The sequence below is a fragment of the Poeciliopsis prolifica genome, unplaced genomic scaffold (assembly GCF_027474105.1).
Source record: "Poeciliopsis prolifica strain line A6 unplaced genomic scaffold, Auburn_PproV2 SCAFFOLD018, whole genome shotgun sequence".
Taxonomy (NCBI): domain Eukaryota; kingdom Metazoa; phylum Chordata; class Actinopteri; order Cyprinodontiformes; family Poeciliidae; genus Poeciliopsis; species Poeciliopsis prolifica.
Window position 1 is genome coordinate 4906708 of NW_026562393.1, and position 20149 is coordinate 4926856.

The window sequence follows — 20149 nt, forward strand, 5'->3', positions numbered from 1 at the left end:
CGGGGAGCACTTTCGTATGGAGCCGCCACTTCACACCGGAGGGTTTTGTTGGCGGATTTGTTAGCGGATTTTGTCCTGGAATAACTTCACTGCACCGGCAATGAGAGAGTCTGCTTTCGAGAGGGCTAAGAAGCGGCAGTTTGTACTCTCTCAGAAAGCTAGCCAGGCTGAAGATGCTACTGCTGACCATGACTACACGGCACATCCACCCGCAGGTAAACGTCTAATCAAGATAGTATACATTGTATATATTTTCCATGTAAGATAATTTCAGTAAAATATAACTGTTGCTGTAATAATATTATTATTATAATGATCACATAATAATGAAATTATGAGATTATGTGGTTATGTATATTGTGGAGAGATTAAGTCAATGGCTGTATAAAAAGGTCTAATGTAGTGGCTTTTCTTTAGTTTTTCCTCTAAGCAAATAATGTACAACAAGCATATGCATTTAAAAATGAGCGCCATTAATAATGTCTGCATAATTTAAAGGGAGACTGTCTTTAAAGCATGGTTAGTTATACACCTAAAAAATAATAATTTTAATGATAAAGTAGGGAGCTGGCTTACCTGACCATTTAGAGTATCTAATAATTTCCATATGGATTTATTTTCCATATAAAAACAAAAATCTGGCTACCTTTTGTAGAAAGTGATTGTATCATTCTTTTTTGTAAAATAACACAAAAATATATCAAACAAATGTATACTTTGATGCATTTAAAAGGCATGTTTACAACAACTTGGAAAATTTTAGCTATACTTGTAATAATAGTGTCATCCTCTTCGTCAAGATATTTTTTACATAACTTTAACTGTCGTAATAATGGGAGAAGCTGCAAATTAACCCAGAAGCCGGAAAATGATTAATCTAATTGTCAGATCAGGGTTTCTTGCTTTAGGATTGTCTCTTTTAGAGAATATCCAGAATAATCAAGGGATCCAATCTATAAATGATAAAAGTTTTTGGCTTCCTCAAAAAAGAGGTGGCTACTTCAAAGTAATCCAAAGGATTTACCACAACTTCTCATCTGTCTAAGCCAGATAAATGATGTTACACAACATCTTCCTTCAGACTGACGGGGCCAGATGGACAGTCAGTTTACATGCCTGGAGACATGTCTGAGTCTCTTACATGGCAAAGAACACAGTATCCATTCATAAGTCTTCCACAGAGGCTTTAAAGAAAAAACTCTGTAAGCTTCAAATGTGATGAGCATGGTGCAAGATAAAATCCTCCAACGTTGGAGGCAGAAATGTTCTGCTGTTGCCTAAAGAGAGTCCTTTTGTTGAGAGGAGATATCAAAAACTCCTAATGGAATGACATTTTGGCTTTGTTGACAATTTTTATATGTGTAATTCAAAAACCCCTTGTTTGTTAGAGGAGTGTATCGAGGTGATAGAAAGGTGGCGGTAACTTAATTAAACCTCTCAGTAAAATCAAGGGATGCAAAATATAATCTCTGCGTTTACAACATTTTGAACTTTGAAGCAGAAGAACTACAGCTGCAGACAACTGGGATCATAATTCACAAAGACTCACCAACATTGGACAGAAACAGACTGAGAAAAAATTGCCTGATCCAATTCATCTTTATCTCAGCTGCATGATAGAATCAGACCTTGATGTCAACAAGGTCAAAACATGCATCCAACCTTAAAAAAAAAACCAGACCACCATGTCATGCAGAACCACATTTCCATCTTAGCTTCAGTCAAATCGCTGTGAAGCCAGTGAAATTGAATCAGCTCCTCTGTGCAGCTTCTGACCACTTAGGGATTTTAAAGTCAGGCCAATGATTTCACAGCAGCACCAGGCTCACAGTGAACTCCCACCACGGGATAAAACCAAATAATCTGCAGCCCCACTGCCAGTGGCAGCTGTTGCCTGGGCACATGTCCAAAAGAGGGGGAGAAGGATGGCACAAAGAGTTGCATCCTGCCAACGAGTCAAAGATGTGACTGTCAGTGATTCCAATACTGTTTCCCCTGGAGATGGATGCTTTCTCTCCTTGGTGGTAAAAGTTGTGTGAGGCTGTGAGAGGGCAGTAAAAGAAGGCTGACACAGGGAGGCATTGTTTTATGTGCCATGACCTTTGTACGCGGGAGCGTCTGTAATTACAGCTTCAATGTACTGTTAATGTTCAACATATTCACCTTTGTTCCTTTGGAAACATGAACTTTCTTTCTACCTTCCTGTTTCAAGTTGTTGAATTTTATGACGTCTTACGCCTGGAATATTCAGTCGGAAAACTGACACCCTTTCAAAATGAAAGTCTGAGGCCTGTGATGCGTTCATATTTTGGAGAACCACCATCTGTTGACATTTTTCCAATCTCCTCATGTTTGTATTCACATAAAACTGAAAGCAATAAGGCAATGTGGTTATTTTGTGATGCTCTATTCTATTTTTTAAATTTTTATTGTCTATTAGTTTGCATGTAAGAGTCATCCCTATAATAAAATAAGATATTCTGTTAACAAATTTTTTCCTTGCGTTCTGCAGTTAATTTTTGTCCACAAAACAGGTCATGTCTTTGCTAGTGTTTATTTACATGACAGCAGATGGCTGCTGTCAGCAGACAGGTTGCATTTCAGGACTGGGCTCCGCTCCGCAGCGCCCCCGTCCGGCCTACCGCTGCACTGCGCGGAGAAGCTGCGCGAGCGTGCGTGTGTGTGTGTCTGTGTGTGCGCGCGCCCGGTGAGCGACTGCCGCTGAAGAGACGACACCGCTGTCTGCCGTCAGGTAAGAAAACCGCCGACACATTTCCTTCATTTCACCGAATTAATACTTGGTGCTCGAAGACGGAGGCTCAGGCGCGGGCGGGACGCGGCGTCGTCTTTTCTCCATCGGTATTCCTTGTCTCGTCCCTTCATATATTCGTGTGAGGTGGGAGAGGTTCGGCCTCCATGCGTTTCTACGGCCATAAACATCCCGCTCAGGACTGAAAAACGCGTTTTCCTGCGTCGTCCGTCGGCGGCATCTCCCCCTTGCAGCCGCTTGTTTTTTCTCTATCTTCCTTCCTTTTGGCGCACACGTTTACTGTTGTTTTTATTTTTGTGCACCACGCGCCGTCTCCATCCTCCTCATCGATCCCTCTCCCCACAATAAAGGCAGAAACGTGTTTGTTGCAGCCATCATCGCTCCGGCCCCAGGCGCCTCTCCAATAGCCGCGGCATTTCGCGTGTTTTCGCCTCAATCCCCCCGCAGGGATCACATAGAAAAATGTCTCCACCATCCTTCTCGGCGCAGGTTCCCCCCTGTCCTTGAACGCTCTAACGGCGCTAATCCGCCGGAATATTTCTAATCTTGTTATTGCGAGGTCTGAGGAGGACAATGATGTCATGTTTGTCGGGTGATATTTACTCCAGGTTGGTGTCTGTGCGCAGTTCTTTTGTCTGTCTCCGTTGCCTGCTTTGAGCTCAGCGCGTTAGTTTGAAATTTGGCCAGTGAAGCCGTTCATGTTGCTTTCCTTGCTGCCCGCTATTCTGGATCTTTCGCGTCTTTCTTGCACCTCAGGGCCCGAATGGTTTCCCATGCATTCTTTCCTCCCCCCTCACCTGTGAACATGTATTAAATTCTGCAGCTTAATCATTGCAAAACACGATCCAACTCCTCCCCCCATCCCCCAGACTCCTGACTGCATTGATTATGTGTGTCTTTTGTGTTTTTATATTATGACATTTATTTAAGAGCGCAGACAGCGTGGGCGTCAGGAGCCTGTGCGCCTGTGCCAAGCCCATTTTTCATTAGCTCAACGGTGCAGCGAGCCAGCTTGCTTATCTGTCACATATGGACTCCACAGTAATCCACCTGAGGTCAGTGGACACAATCTGAGCCGGAGAGCCTTTTAACGTGACCCCCTTTGTGTGCTTTAATTGGCTGTTTTTAATGCAATAACACCTGCGGGTTGTATCGAGCTGCATGGATTTGGAGTCGGACACACCTTGTCCTCCATCCATCCCCTCCATCTCATACTTGCAAAGCATTGATTTGTGTGTGTGCGTGTGTGTGTGTGTGTGCGCACAGAGCAGGCATGTTGTAGTCTGTAACCGCAGCTTGGAGCCTCTCCAACCTGCCTGGTGATCCACTGAAAGAAGAAGGAAAAAAAGACGCTTCGGTGCCATCTTGTTAATGCTCCGAGACACTCTGTTTTTTCTGCACGTTTCTGCAGCACTTTGGCTGGGATTGTTACTGGAGTGACGGTCAGGAATGCTCACACAGACACGGACCCCTCCCCTCTAAACTTTAGGGAAAACAGTGACTCTTCTGGAGAGATGAAATTTACAGAGGCACAAATCAGCTGAATTTATTCTCTCTCTGTTTTGGCTTCCCATTGGGCACAAATGTGGATAAGTTTTGTCAGTACAGAGAGTATGTTTGCTCAGTGTGGCTATTTTAAGTTCAAGATTTTCATTGTGTCTAAGGAGCACGTACAAACTCAGGTTTGCACACATTTAGCAAAGACCAATTCTTTTCATGAGTTTTCTCCTCTGTGCTGAAGTCCACGTCCAGATATGTGTCCAAATTAGAGTTCCTTTACTGCAAAGCTGCAACCAACAGTTATTGTTTTTGGTCATGCCTTCTTACATTTTGTCCAACAAATAATGTCATTAACAGTTTAAATAATAAACAATAGCTATTGCAAAAATAAATAAAATGGTATAAAAACAAACAAAAATGTTTATACTTCTCTAAATTCATATTTCCCAACATTTAGAGGACATTGTTGCTCAGATTTTCAGCTTTGTAAAAATCTTAAATGTTGACATATGCTTTGTCTTGTTTAGCATAAACTATATCTCTTTGTACTGCTTATGGTTTTCATTAGTTTATGTACAGCTGTTCTATTGTCTTCTATGCTCATATGCAACATATTTTAATATGGTTCAGCTCATAAAGAAGCAGCCTTCGTTCTCATATTCCTTCTTCAATCTCAACATGTACATAAACTATAATAAGACAAATATTTTGGCAAAAATGCTTTGCTTTTTTGTTTTGTTTTTATTCAAAGTATTATCATCAATTGAATGATGTGCTTCCTCTGCAAAGTAGTTAAAATGTTACTACTTTGCAACAAAACATCAGTTATGTGAGGCTTTTTGGTCGTTTATCTAATCAACGTGTAAAGAAAACATTCAAAATAAAACAATGCAGAAGATATTTCATTACATTTCCAGACATTTTCCTGTTTTTCACAAAATGAATATATTGTTTTTTCTTTTATTCCCCTCATATTAAACATCTGTTGGACAGATGTCAGGTTTCACTGCAGCTTCACTCCCTGTGCTGCTTACGGAGTAAAACCATTATGAGGATGCCATTACCAGATGCCCGTCCCCGTTGATAATCCAGTGCATTCCTGCTCCCCCTCCATCCTTTTGGGAGGAGCTGCAGCGCATGTGTCATGCAATCATCGTTTGTGCTGTTATGTAATTCTTTGAAATGTTTTTATTCAGGATCCTTAAAGGAGCAGAGCTCTCAGGCTTTGAAGTGGAAGATTTGTGTGCACTGAACATGGGTCTAATTCACTTTTATAATTCAAATTTCGTTTTCTGTCTATGCTCATGTTTTTAGTTGAGCGACTGTTTGACAAATCTACCAAACCCAAAAAAAATCACAAAATAAATAGTGCGAGAGCTTTAATATTTACAGTTTTTCACTGTCGTTCATCTGATGGTTAATGTGAAGAAAACCACTTTATAAGTTTGTTCTCAGTTGTCTACACCCATGCGTCCTTGAAGGGCCACACAGGAGCTGCTGCGTGTCTCTAGTGGTAACGCTATATAATGTAATTTTTGAAAACTGCTGCTTGAGCTTTGAAGACGTTATGCTTCTCAAAATATTAACGGAGAATTTAGGATCACAAAGTTGAATTCTGTTGCTGTGTGATGGTGTTGCTCTGACATCATACTTTGTTTGAAGGAAATTCACATTTCAAATTAAATTGTTTCAATATTGCAGAAATAATAACAAAAAAAAGCGATTTAAAATAAATGAAATCCAAACACACAGTGTACAAACACTAATGGAAATTAATGAAAAGGTAATACTTTTTAATATGAGCGGATAAACTAATAAACATTAGTTTATCCGCATGTATCAAATGTACATTTAAGCAAAAATAGTTGATACATATTTAAAGATTATTAAAAATTTGAATCAAGAGACTTGCCTTGTTTGTCAAAACTCACTCAGAGAACCACAGAGAGGCCCTTTTAGGCTTTAGTCCAAATGTGATCGCATCCAACAGCCGGCCTCACGTTGGACGGCTTTGCCCTGAGAGCTTAGGCTGGCAGAACCGACAACATCACTGAATTTACTTCTTTGGTTTGTATCTGGCATGTCTTTATCCTGCGTTTCACTATAAAGCTGGAACATTTAAGCAACTTTTGTATACATGTGTTTATATGGATGTATTATTCATATTCTAAAAACAAAAAACAATTATTTTTTTTAGCTTCCTATACATGATATCTTCCTGCCCCTTTCTTTGATTTGTAGGAAGTGATATAGCATGGCTATTAATTGGTAAATGATCACTCTCTGATCATTTACCAATTAATTTATCCTAACCAGACCATGGTGCAACACCCAGATTATGCTTTGCATGTATTGACTTTCAGGGTTTATATTTTAAATTGATTCTCTGTGAAAACTGTTATTTTCCCTCCTGTATGTTTGCATTTACTCCAAGCTGAAAATAGAGAGGAAAAGCTGACAGAGTTCTAACGTCTGTCAGAAAAAGCTTCTCCTCGTCAGACAGAAGACGAAAAGGCTCAGCAGGCTTTAAAACTTCACTGTTCTGCTTGGTTAATTAGCAGCTTGTTGATTGAAGTCTGTGGCTCATTTCTCTCACAGAACTGAGTGTGTAGATGTGTTTTTGTCTCCGAGCATTCAGCAGTTAAACGATTTGCACAATTAAACCTCAAGAGTTCCTCATGTTTTGAATTCCTCAGTGAAAGATTGTGGTTTAAAGATATCCAGCGTGTCTTTGACTCCTCTTCAAACTGGAAGCGAAAGTCGATTATGTCTCATTTGTTTTTCTTTTCTTTTTTTTTTTTAAGAAGGGTGCTATATCTTTGAAGATGAACAAAGCATGTGGAGAGTGGGTGTGGTTGGCGTCATTAGACACAATTGCAGGGTGTTTGTGTTCATCACATATGAGCAAAGAAAAAAACAAAATAATAATAAAAACAATGCATGCTGGCCGGTCTTGCAATACACTATAGATGGAAAATGAAAGAGTGCCCCACCTTCAGCCTTCCCCATCACCACAGCTTTTCTCACACTGCAAAAGTAGAGAGCCAGCCCGCAGAAGCTGCAGGCTGGGAGGCTGAGTGAGCCGGCCGAGAGGCAAATGATGAAGAAAGTAGGTCAGAGAAACTGAAGCAATCAAGCATGAGAGCAGAGCAGCATCGTCGTCTTTCAGCTGAGCTAAGGGCTGCACTGCTGAGGAGACGGGCACACACACGCGCGGCATCCTAGTCTCCCCTTTTTTTTTTTTTAGGTTTGACCTGATGTAGCTCTGAGGAATTACACAAGGACGCAATTAGTGAAATTATGCAACATAACCAGTCGGGTTTAAATTTTACATCGAGCAGAAGCACAAAACATCTTATTTGTTTTCCGAGCTCATAGCTAATGTGATAGACTGAGAAACTATGCTGGGTTTTCTGCGTTCCGACTAACTGTGAGGTGTCAGTAGAGAGATTAAATAAACCTCAGTTTATTCTCTGGACGTCTTTTATCCAATACGACTGTCACAAAAAGGGTTTTTCTGATTTGTGTAGCTTCCCGTCTCATGACTCTTTGCTTATCCAGTCCACATGTGATTTGAGGAGCTGGAAAAGGCTAACAAACATGTCTGCTGGGGCTTTTTGTGAAGGTGATGTGAGATTATAGGATGCTGGGTTGCTTTCAGGACCATTGGTTGCTATGGACTACAGGATTGGTCAAACTCGTCATCAACCATTTTGACTGTGGGCGTAGAGAGTGTCTGACTTGAGAACTTTTTCTTTTTGCAGATGATGGTTCTGTTTCTTTGTGTGCTGAAGCTGTAGAGTCAGGCCATAGTGTTCAACCATAAAAAGTGGATTTATACATTCACACCAAAAGCCAGTGCCTTGCTCATGAGTGATGGTCAAATGAAGCAGGAGATGGACGGATGGATTGAGTCGTGCTGCTCTGGTCTGTTGTGGTGAAAAAGGGACAAAAAAGCAAAGCTTTTGACTCACAGATCTCAACACTTCTACTATCACGGTTGTGAAATGTGAATCATGAGCAAATTCATAAAACGCCATAAAAAAAAAAGCATCTGAACCCTTAGAGACTGATAACCTTCATCAGAAGAAAAAGAGCAATGTTTCCTTTCTGGACCTCAACCCCTGAGACCTCATCGTGGATAAACGTTCGTCTAACAGACAGAAGCAACATCCAGACCAAACTCCAGTCTATCGTCCATCCGGTTTTATATTTTACACATGGCGGAGAAGAATAAAACTGAGACTTATCGCTCCATCCGGAGTAGAAAATCCGTCTTTTTATAGCTTTTCATGCAAGGTGTTTTGAGTAACAATCCCCGTTTGGATTCTTGCATGTATTCATTCAAGAGGAGAATCCAGGGCAGACCCAGAACTCTCTGGAGATTGTACATTCATTTTGGCCTAGAGATGCTTTGGGATTCCCCATGAGGAGCTGAAATAAGTTAACCATTTGTTGATATTTCTTATTTATGGAGATGCACCTATATGCTTGACAAGAATACAATTAAGAATGAAGCAATTTTAAGAGTTATATACATACTCAGCAGACCTGTCCAACTCACTCTGTCACCCTGCACTGTGCTGAGAGCTCCTGGAGCTGTGTCAACATCCCTGTTGACCGAGCTTCTTGCAGAGGAGACGTCTGTGCCAAGGTCTCATTTTTGCACGCCCTTGAGAGGATCAGGTTGCATGCAGCAGTAGACCTTTTCAGCCTTCTCCCTTCGCAAAGCTGCAACAAACCTTTCTGTCATGTTCTTTTTCTGCAGGAGTTGAAATGTGTGCCTTTGTGTTTAGTCTCAAATCAGATCAACCTGAGATTAACGGATGCGTCCGGACAAGGATTTGCCGGTTAAATTACCACCAGCCTCACCACTTGGTGGTCCTGGCCTGTCACTAAAACATGAACCCTTATGAGAAGATGGCTAAATTATAGCGACACAGATGTGTCATTGTGACTAAGCTTTGTTTAAATTTTAACATCCCAGTCTGCCCTGGGACGAGATATGCGCAGAGGGATTCTAGAGTGATGTGGGTTACTTCTTTTCCTGATTCAATGTTTAGCAATAGTGTGTGTTAACCCTGCTTTACATTAATATACTCGTGGTGTGTATGTCTGCTGAGCAGCTGCAGGAGACAGCTCTCTTATCAGCGCTGAGTTTGTTTGCTCTCCAGCTGTCGGAGCTCCCGGATGCAGCGTGAACGGCCTCTTGGAGGGATTGTCTTCGTTGGCAGTGTTACAGCTTTCTTCTTTTTCTTGTTTGGATTCTGTCATGCATGAAGCCACAATACGTGTTTTGTCCCACAGCTCAGCGAGAGTACACTATTCATTGGATTTTCAATACAACACACACTCTGCCATTTATATTCAGCTGGTGTCTCCCTCTTTCACTTTACAGACTTTTTTTCTTATTACAGGAGCTGCTTTTATTCTGTAGTTCTCCAGCAACTGGCTGTGGCAAAGTAATTCAGATAAACTGAATCAGTAAAAGTAACAAAGGTCTGCTGTATAGATTCTTGTTTACACAATTTTGATCACAACTACACTGTGTAGCGGACTAGGATGGAAAAGTTTTAACTGCTTTGTTTTGTGCATTGACTCATTTTCATTAGCAGTTAACAAGTAGAGTCTAACGTGTTAAATTTGTATTTGATAAATGTTTGTTTTCATTTTTTTAAGTAATAAAAACTACATTATTGAGGTGAAATATATTAATGTGGCTCATTAATTATGGCACAAAAACTTCATAGAGATAAATGATCACATTTGACAAGAAGGAGCTGTGAAATGTTTGTGAAAAAATGTTTTCAAATCAATATAATGCATTTTCTCATATATATATATATATACAAAACTTTACATGAAAGTAAAATGTAAGATAAATGATGAAAAAGTTCAATTGTACTTCATAATTTATGACATAACTTTCTGAAAACAAAATGAAGAAATTAGCTACAAGATAAACAGATCATCTATCCAGTTAAATGAGTGTGTGCAGTAGGAGCGCCCTTGGCGTTATGTTTTTGTTCTTCTAGAGGAGTTAAATAACTGGATTTTCTTAGGATTTATTATATCCTTCTCTCCCAGTTCGACCTGCTTCGAAGGCTTCCTGTTATGGAAGACGGGCAAAAACATGCAGAAACTGCATGTGTCTGCCTGATTTTATCTGTGTCCATAGTAATGCCACCCCAAACCAAAGCAGAACAGAAAAAATCTGAAACTTAAAGAGTCAGAGACAGAAAAATGATCTTGTCTCCGGGTGTGATTGTCCCATTGCTGCCATCTGGGCCGAAAGTGGAAGTGTTAAACAGCCATGAGGTCATAAGATAAGAAGGAAGGCAGAGTGAAGGTTGCATATCTGAGCCAGGTGTATTTACACCCGCAGAGTAACCAGGACGACAGTTTAGGTGTTGGTGCTTGTAAATAGAAGTTGTACTAAGTGCAGGGAGATATGTGCACCCTCATGTTCCTCTCTTTTGGGTTCTACAGTTTGCTACTGTAGCATTCTTCCCATAATAAGACTCTCCTGCTTCATGGAAAACAACAGCCTGACCCATTCCTGACCAGTTTCTTGCACATCAAATAATTTCTATGGCCCTCTCTGGTCGGCAAGTTGACATAAATTCAGTTGATCAACTCCAAATTGAAGCAACATTGGAAAACTGATTTAAAAAAAAAATATCATTATTATTTATGACTGCATGCTGCAATGTTCAAATTCTAACATTACAGTTTGTAATTTGAATTTCAAAATTAAACCACAAAAAACTGCTCCTGTCTTGATCACCATAATTCACCTGAAGCATTTTGCAAAAAATAATACTTACACATTTGAAAGACGATTTTTACGTTTTGTCGTAAAATAACCATAAGCTTTCCTGTGTTTTATTGGGATTTTAGCCGTATCAATTATTATAAAATTGTAAAGTGGTTTTCAAACTTTTATTATTATTTTTTTAAATAGTGTAATTGTACACATGGGTTTTATTCCCTTGAGTACACAACAACCTTTTTTTGCATTTACCCCTTTTGGGGGTATGTCTTTAGTAGCTTTACACATGGGTAGGTGTATAAACAAAAATATGCTTTGAAAAAGAAGCTTTTAGGGCCAGACATGCATTTGAAATTGTATTTATGTCTGGATTTTCACTAGACTAACATAATGTAAACTAAACCATTCCGTTGTAGCTCTGATTGTATGTTAAAGTTTGTTTTCTCGCTGGAAGGGAAGTATTTGCAGCCTCTTAACAGGTTGTCATTCAGGATTGTTTTCTGTCCCTTCTGGGAAAAATAAAGCAATCCCAAAGCATGGTGAGACAACTGCTATGTTTAAAGAAGAGAGATGATGTATTCAGTGTAAGTTTTCCTCCAAAAGTAGAATTTGGCATTTCCAGAATTACAATGGGAGACTCAGATCAGCCAAATTTTATCTTAAGATGTGTACATCAGGGGATGCCAAATAAAAAAGCCGCAAAAAAGTAAAAATGTTAAATGGTTTTTAAAATGTTCTTCCAATAAAAAACTTTAGTTTTCTCCATCAAACCAATTTGTGTCCTTACAGTGTGACCTGTATACTGGCAGCTGATGGCTTTCAGCAATAATGTACCTCTGAGAGATTAAACCGGCATGTTGCTTTGCCAACATGGGCATCAGAGAGGAACTAAAGCTTAGAAGTTGCCAAATCTGCATCACAGTTTGGATGGAGAGGCTGATTATGGCATAAGCTTTCCACACTGCTGGGGTCTGACAGTTCGTGTGACAGAGGGCATTAACAAATATGATTTGAACTGATGTAACCAGAGGCTTGGGCTTAAGCTGATATGTAATCCTCTCTTTTTTTTATGAGCTTTGATGTGTTGTGGGCTGGTTGAAGGAGCGTCTGGGTTTCACCGTGGCACAGGAGGAAGAATTTGCACTGTGACGACTTGTTGGGAGTTCGGCTTCTGTAAACTCAAAGAGGCTGATCAGGAAGTGCAGCTTGTCACAGTGAGGACAGCATGCACATGGGCTCCAGGGGAGGAAAGTGGAGGGGGGCTATTTTTGTCTGTGAGGCTGTAACATGAAGCATCGACCCCACGTCAGGATGTATAAATAACCGGGTTTGCACAGGCCCAGTGTCTGTTTACATTTGGAGGTGATGGACCTCAAGTGCGTCATCATTACCTTTAGTCCCTCCAGCCAGGCCACTTCGTTCATCGAAGCTGCCCTGCATGCGAAGTTTATGACTTATTCGACGTGAGGCACGTTCTGGGCTGTTCTCCTGACTTTCTGTCATTTCCTCTTTTGCAGCCTGACTATTGACTGGCAATGGAGTACATGAACAACGCCTCAAACAGCTACGGTTCTGGAGACACCGTCAGTGCCTCCTTAACGAACATGACCATCAATGACCAGCATCACCAGGAGAACGGAGTCAAAATGAAAGGTCAGCCATCAGCAGCAGACAATGACACACACAAGTCCCTAACCCTGAAAAGATTTATTTTAATGTTCATATATTTGTATGTAGGCGTATACATATTTAAGTTTGTATGTTTAGAAATTAGCCTGTAGTCAACAAACCAAGAAACTCCCGTTCATCACCACCACACATTTGAAATCTCCGATAAATAATACATACATGACATGCACCTTCTTAAATCAACAACTGTGTTAGAAAAGTTTATTTATTAAAATAAAATTTATTACAGATTTTAGATTTTTCTTCTTTACGGTATTAATATTAAATCTTCATCACTGTAAATTCACGTCAGTATAGTAATTAATTCCTTTTTAATGTGCTTTAACTAATCTTTTTACATGTTTTTGTTGTGCTTTCCAACTTTGACGCCCACAGGATGCAGATTAATTACTTTTTTTTTCATATCAGAGCTTTAATCCCAGATTATTATGGTAAATACTGTAAATGTAGATTTGTGTGAGGGGGCAGGGCCCTGACTTTCTGTCCTCTTTTGTCTTAATCTTTACACAATAGATTCAATAGATGATGGAGTTCAGCTGGACTGGGTTCTGTAATCCGGGTATCTGGGTCAGACGTTCATGAACGAGACCCGTGTTAGTCGTTTAAGTTGCAGTTCAAGCAATCTGAAAAAATTGTTTTATGATATCAAGAGTTTGTCTCATTTTAATTTCATTTCAGCCAATATTAATGTTTCATACTCATCAGCAATATGTTTTCTCCTGGGTTTTATTATTATTATTATTATTATTTAATTAGAAGCTCGCTTCCACTTTCTATTTCAGCCCTATCTATTTGAATTCATTGTGCTGCTGTCATATCACTGTTTGCGTTGACTTCCCTCCTTGTGACTGAGCTTGCGAAAAGAAAGTTGCAGAAAAAAATCTCTGTTATTTTGTTCATCTCAACATGGGTTGATTGCTTACATTGCTGATAATAATCAGTTTGAAATCCATCAGAAGTGTGTTTTTTTCCCCCCTGTTTTTATCCCATTATACCACATGGCCACTTAGTACGTAGCCTAGCTTTTCCCAGTTTGCAGCCCTCACTAGTGCAGTCGTTATACCCATTTCCAATTCCCATTATCCCGTGTACTAACAGGACACAGCCAACAGAGTCACGTTCATCTGCAAAGCTAAACAACTTATCAATAAGCAGTGAAAGACAAAGTGAGTATCTAATCAACACATTTAAGTAGGAGATGTCGAGTTTGTACAGCGTAGTGGTTGAAGTGTGAAGATAGGTTGTAGTGGTTAGTCTGTAGAGTCCCTATCAATACCACAGCACCTTTGTCTTATGGCAAGTAAACAAAACAAAACAATATATCAAAATAACAATGTTATATTTTTAACCCATGAAAACAAATCAAAAACAGACAATATTGTTTGTTTCGAAATACTAGTGGGCTAAGTTTAGTGAAAGGTAATGTCTTTATAAACTTTGATCTAAATATTAGACAGTTTGTGTCAATATTTCTAAAGTTCTCCTTCACAGCTACAGTTTTGAAAGTGCAAAACATTCGGTGTCACTTTTTACATTATTATTATTTTTTTAAAAATAAACTTCAATTTTGATTTCCAGATGAAGAAGCAGTGGTCACTGAAAATGGGCTGAAAACTGTGTGTGAACTTTCTCAGCCAGAGAGCAACCAATATGATGACGAGTTGCATCCTGGTACGAACGCCTGGAAAACAATCCCCAATCCCGATGTTTGAAAAGCTGCTTCAGCTCCCAATTTCTGCTTGGTTTACTTTATGCTCAACTTATCCCTCAATTCCTTTCTTCTTTTACAGAGAGACACTAGCTGTGTTTTGTTTCAGTCTCCCAAATGCAACCCACACTAATCGAAGTTTTTGTTTTCCTGCTTTAAATCTGCTCTGTTGTTCTGCTACTGGAAGACGTTGTAATTGCATGTAGTCACCCTGTCAGGAGCCACTGTGACAGAAAATACTGGCTTTCTGTACTTGTTAGAAACAAGCGCTAAAATGTCATTCCTTCCTGGGGCCAGCATGCTTTGATCACAAATACAGAGAGTGAAAGCTTCTCCTAAACAAAGAGACTGGAAAGGTTATGAGGTTGAAGAGAACTCTTAGTGCAGACAGAGGACAATTGTTTCAGAAAATTCCAGATAAATCTGCTTAGTTAATTTGAAGACTGATTTTTAATTTTATCCTGTCAGCTACTCCTGCAGAGAAAGGAGCAGAAGTTGCTTCTGAGCTCTCAGAAAATAAAAGCACTTTGAAAGAGGACCAGGAGCAAGTTGGTATGCCTCACTTCTTTTCAATCTCTTGTGCTTCTGTCGATTTTTACAGCTTTGTCAAAAAGTTGTTTGAATTCTAGATAAATACCCTAGGATTAAGTTTTAATAAGAAAACGATTCTGCTTTATCTAGATGTATGTTAGCCTGTTAGCAGCCAGTGATTAGCAATTTTTTGTCTAGCTGCAGAAGCAATTTTTTTAAAGGAAACCTAAAAAGGAGATAATGAAAATCATAATATATATATAAATAGTCCAATAGAAATACAGGGACACAACCAAAATCAAACATTTACTTTCTATTTTTCCAAACCAAGAGGAATTACTATAACATGATAGAATAAATACTTGTATTTTTAAGTTATCAGACTCACATTGCTGTGGCCACAGTTACTAGCTGCTCTTTTTTGTGACATGTATATTTATTTCAGCTGTATAATCGAAACATGTTTTTTATTCTTTTGGCTTTTCACTTTTTTGCTTTGGCTTGGTTTCCCTCTAATGCAAGCTCTCTGATGCTGCTTTATAAAGAACAGCAACCCAATCCTCACACTAAAATAGCAAAGAAGTCCTTTTTTTAATCTAGCTGCACATGATGGTTATTCCAGACTGAAAGAAGTGGTCAGACCACATGCAGACCGGAGACTTGTGTAATTTGTTACGCAGATACGCGGCTCTGCGTTGTGGTAAAGGCCACACTAACATTAAGCAGCTGAAACACCAGCTAACATGGTCCATATGCAAGCCTTGTGTGTGTGTAGAAACCTGCTGTGCTTCTTTTGCTGTTATACTCTTGCATATTTTCCCTTATACCTTTGCATTTTTCATTACTGTGACTGACAGGCATTGGCTGTGGGCTTTCTGCACTGATTGAAGACACGCTATTTGCAGGCTTATTGATTTCTTTGTGAAGAGTGAGTGCATTAATCGGTCTTGAACAACAAAACACATTACTGACTGAGCTCTTGTGTCTTATCCATTTGTCTCATACCGATCAACGAGCAGCAGGAGGAGCCTCTTCAACAGGTAGGCTGCTATATCTCTCATTGATTCCACTTAAAAGTCATTTAGTGACTGCTGAAGACAGATATAAGTACACTTACAACACCAGCTGTGCAAGAACGTAGCCTAAAGGGATTGAAAGGTCTTGTGGGGATTTTCAAGCAGGTTGTAAAGATTGTGTCATTTATTGAACACAGCTACTCTGCTCAGACTGGGCTAATGAATGTTGACATGAAGGAAAATGTATATATTTTTTAATTATAATGTTTGCATAATAAACATAAGTATTTTTAAGATTTGAATATATATAATAATTCGGCTCATATTTCTCTGGATTTTGTTGATTTTGTATTTTCTGATATTTGAATTTTCAGTTCTTGGATGGAGGGATTTGTAAAATGTTTTTATCAAAGCTGTAAGGATACATTTTTTCATGCTAAAACTACTGTCCTTTTAAAATGCTGTAATTTGTATAACCATAAAAATGTTCAATCTATTTAAAGGGAGGGTTTTCTTTGCATGTACACATTCCCACCAAAGAGGAGTTTTTTGTTGTTGTTTTTTATTTTTAAGATTTTTATTTTTGACTTCAGTGTCAGAATTTTAGAAGCATATTTATTGCTTATATTAATTTCAGGCAACTGAAATGTTGTTGTTTAATAACTCGTTTTTCAATATAAGTTATCAGAATGGTGTTCAGCCTTGAAGTTCACAAAGGTTCTTATATATCACTGTGTCCAAAATTTGAGAAACATCTAAAGCCTGTAACTTAGCAGAAAGTCGCAGAAGCAACAATGAGACACTTCTAATGAACACCCAGGAAAATAGCAACGAGGGCATCATCTCCAGCTTGTAACTGAGCTGATAAAGTGAGAATGTGTGTGGTAATTTCTGTAGTGAGAAAGAGCAAGTCAAAAGTCTGAGAACTTCAGCTTGGAATGAAATGTGACTCAATACGTAAGGATATGAAAACCATGCAGCCTGTAGAGTACCACAGTGAGAAATGACCACTTGCAACAAAATCTGACTTGAATCAATAAATCAAAAACATTCAGGTGAGATGCAAGTTCTGGTTCTGTACCAGCCGCTGTTACTTAGATGGGCTTTTTTTCTCATGACACGACATTTGGCTTCAAGCTAACGCTACCCAAACGATGGTTGGACAGGAAATATCAGGATGGCAACTATAGTTAATGTTTTTCTTCATTTGTCTCAGCCGAAACACAGAAATAATGATGTTGCTCAAGCTAATTTGACTATTCACTTTTTTCCTCTATTTTACTTGACAAACTTTATGCTCACAAACAGCATCCACATTTTCCAATGCAAATATGTGTCCAACATGCAGTAGGAACATTTTGTGATGCATGGGGAGAAATCCACCCTCCCTGCCTGTGTTTACTTTACATGAAACTCACCAACGTTTCCCGCATGGATTATTTTTGTTGTAAAATATCATTTATTTTTTGTCTAAAAAAATAAATAACCACACTATGACAGTAACATACTGTCATTGTAAGTGTTTTCGTTTGTCAGGAAAAGTTAAGTTTTACAGACATGGAGTTTCAAAGTGTGTGCGTTAAAAATACGAGCTCATCATGCTGTATTGATGATGAGCTCGTAGAAGAAATGGCTTCTCATTTCTGCTGTTGAGACTCGTAAGACACTTTTTGAAATGTACATATTAAACTTCTTCATCTGCTAACAAAAAAAAACAATAGAAAAACAGAATAGAATTTGTTTTTTATGTTGTATTTCAAATGTCAGATGATAAAACAACTTTCAATAAAACAGTTTTATAGTCTAATGACACTCACACATTGGCATGTTTTATGCAAAAAAAAAATAGTTTCTTCTTTTTTCTAATCACAATATAAGAGACTTAATATTTACATAACCTTGCAGATGGCTACAAGATTAGCATGTATGTCTGTAAGTTTCGTAGCTCGGTTAGTTGACCTGCCAACAATAACAATGTAGGCTTCAACATTGAATTCAAAATGGCTTATTAAATTTGTTTCTTTATATTTCATCAGAAACATGTGTTTAGACACTACTATGTATCTTGAAACACCGTGTTTCATTTGTTTTTCACTTCACTTCAACACCAGATTGTATTAATGGACAACATGTGATGCCATTTTGCAAGCAGTAGTGTCAGTGGTGGTGCTTTTGTGCTTTTTCTGGAATGCAACATCTTTTCTCACTCAAGTGTTGTGTATTACTGTCTCAGTTTGTTTTAAATTTCATCTTTCAGTTCTCATTTTAAGTTTTTGTTGTGTTTGCTCAGTGATCTCATATTTTCCCTTATTTCAATTTTCATTTCTGTTTTATGGGGAGGTGGAAAACAAGTGCTGTAAATGTTTTTGGGTTTCTTTTAACATGGTTTTCAAGCCAAATTATTGAGGCCTGCTAATGGTGAGTTTGCTCCAGCTGAGCATGGAGCTGCTGAGAAAGTCATTGAAGCTTCCTCTTCCCCAGACCCAGGACAAAAGTCGGTGGGACAGTGTGGGAAGAGGTTAAGTGAGTCTTTATGGGCCTCTGAAGATCTCAGCTGCAGGTCAGAGATGAGGCAGGACATAGAGGCCAGCAGGGGGAGCCCTGAGTGGACCGCGGCTGCTGATTCACAGAGGGCAATAAGCCTGGATGCATCTGAGTGCCTGGTGAAAATGAACGACACGCCTGCGACGTTTTTAGTCCGCAGCACAGCTTTGGAGGACCTGACAGCCATTGAAGACAGAAGCTTGTGGGATAACCAGGAGGAGGAGCAGATAAAAGATGGACTGCCTGTCGAAGGAGCTGAAACAAAGAGTCACAGTGACTCCAGAAGCAAAAATATCCCTTCAGAAACAAAGCAAAGTCTCCAGAAACAAAGGCTGTCAGAATCTGGTTTTGATTCACATTCACAAGATCTCCCTCCAACACACATCACTGGGAGCATTTCTGGGAAGCATCGTCCCTTCACCAAACCGCCATGTGACGCAGAGGCTGAAAACAGCAGTGAGTCATCACCACACAGGGCCAGCGATTCAAAGCCTGACATTTCCAATGACTTACAGAAGAGCAGTGTTGCTCAAGCCTCCTCCCAGCTCCAGAAATGTCCCTGCCCAAGCCCTGCAGCCAGAAAGTCTCTGGTGCCGGTCGCTGTTTTCAAAGGTCTGTTTGCTGTCACGTTCACCAGTTCAGAACCAGCCCTGCTTCAGTTGACTCCTTCCACATGTTTGATTTACAAATGCAGCTTCGCCTCTCTGTTATGCAGCACTGTTTCTCCAAATTATTTCCAAGGATGTTACCTTTAAGCTGAGGAGCTTGTTGTCTCCCTCCCCCAATCCCACACTTTAGCTTTCTGTTTCCATCTCTGCCCACCCAGCTGGTCATGCAGCCCAAAACAGACACGCCCTGCTTGTAAACACGCATTTTATTTCACTCTGCATGCTGCGTAACCGACACATCCTATTTCATGTTGTGCATTTTCATTCGTTAGCCATAATAGGGATTTGTGACAAACACTTGGAGGGAAATGCGTTGACTTATTTCACCTTGAAGAATCTGAAGCCGAAATTAAAGCTATGACATAAATTTGACTTTTGTTTTCTTTTGTAGCTCAAGTAAAGACAAATAATGGAGATAAGGTATGTGACCAAGAGCATCATTTGTCTGAAATATGTAAAATATTATGAAAGGATAATTCTGGTGTATAAAAACCTTTCAGAGTGATTATTTCTTTTGAGTTGAAGTGTTTTGTCATCTGAACAAAATACTGTCAGAGCGCCACCTGTTGGAGGTTTCCCAAATAAGTCTTACTGATTATTTTTTGTCCCGGTAACATCTATTATCAGCACTACATTATATGTCCCAAAGTAATCATAATATAACTTATCCCACTCTTTGCAATCCAAACAGCTTCAACTCAGTAAGGAAGACTTTCCATGAGATCAGATGCTAATGCTGGACGAGAAGGTTTGTTCTGTCATGTTGTTAGATTTTCTGGTTCTCAATGTAACCAGAGAAGCTAATTTGTCTTTTGAACGTGACAGAAACGTCCAGGTTCTGTCACGTTCTTCCACACCAAAGCTGCTCATCCTCGTCTTATTGGACTTTTCTTTGTGCACTGGTGTGCGATCACGTCCAAACCAGAGTCCAAATTGTTCACGCAAAATTGG

The 20149-nt window shown here is 39.4% G+C and overlaps 1 protein-coding gene across 17 annotated transcripts in view; it reads left to right on the forward strand.

The window, feature by feature from the left end:
- Positions 1 to 2635: 2635 nt before the first annotated feature.
- Positions 2636 to 20149, forward strand: part of LOC129368236 (microtubule-associated protein tau-like) — a 29610-nt gene continuing 12096 nt past the window's right edge. For 10 of the 17 annotated variants that reach the window (XM_055043125.1, XM_055043132.1, XM_055043138.1 and 7 more), the window contains exons 1-6: positions 2636 to 2752; positions 12560 to 12695; positions 14310 to 14402; positions 14908 to 14991; positions 15990 to 16010; positions 19590 to 19618. In XM_055043125.1, coding sequence (XP_054899100.1) covers positions 12578 to 12695; positions 14310 to 14402; positions 14908 to 14991; positions 15990 to 16010; positions 19590 to 19618 — 345 coding nt within the window. In that variant the 5' untranslated portion in view covers positions 2636 to 2752; positions 12560 to 12577. Of the gene's footprint in view, positions 2753 to 3036; positions 3379 to 3674; positions 3826 to 12559; positions 12696 to 14309; positions 14403 to 14907; positions 14992 to 15989; positions 16011 to 19589; positions 19619 to 20149 lie in introns of those variants that run through there. The other 7 variants (XM_055043130.1, XM_055043139.1, XM_055043136.1 and 4 more) reach the window with 5 other exon arrangements.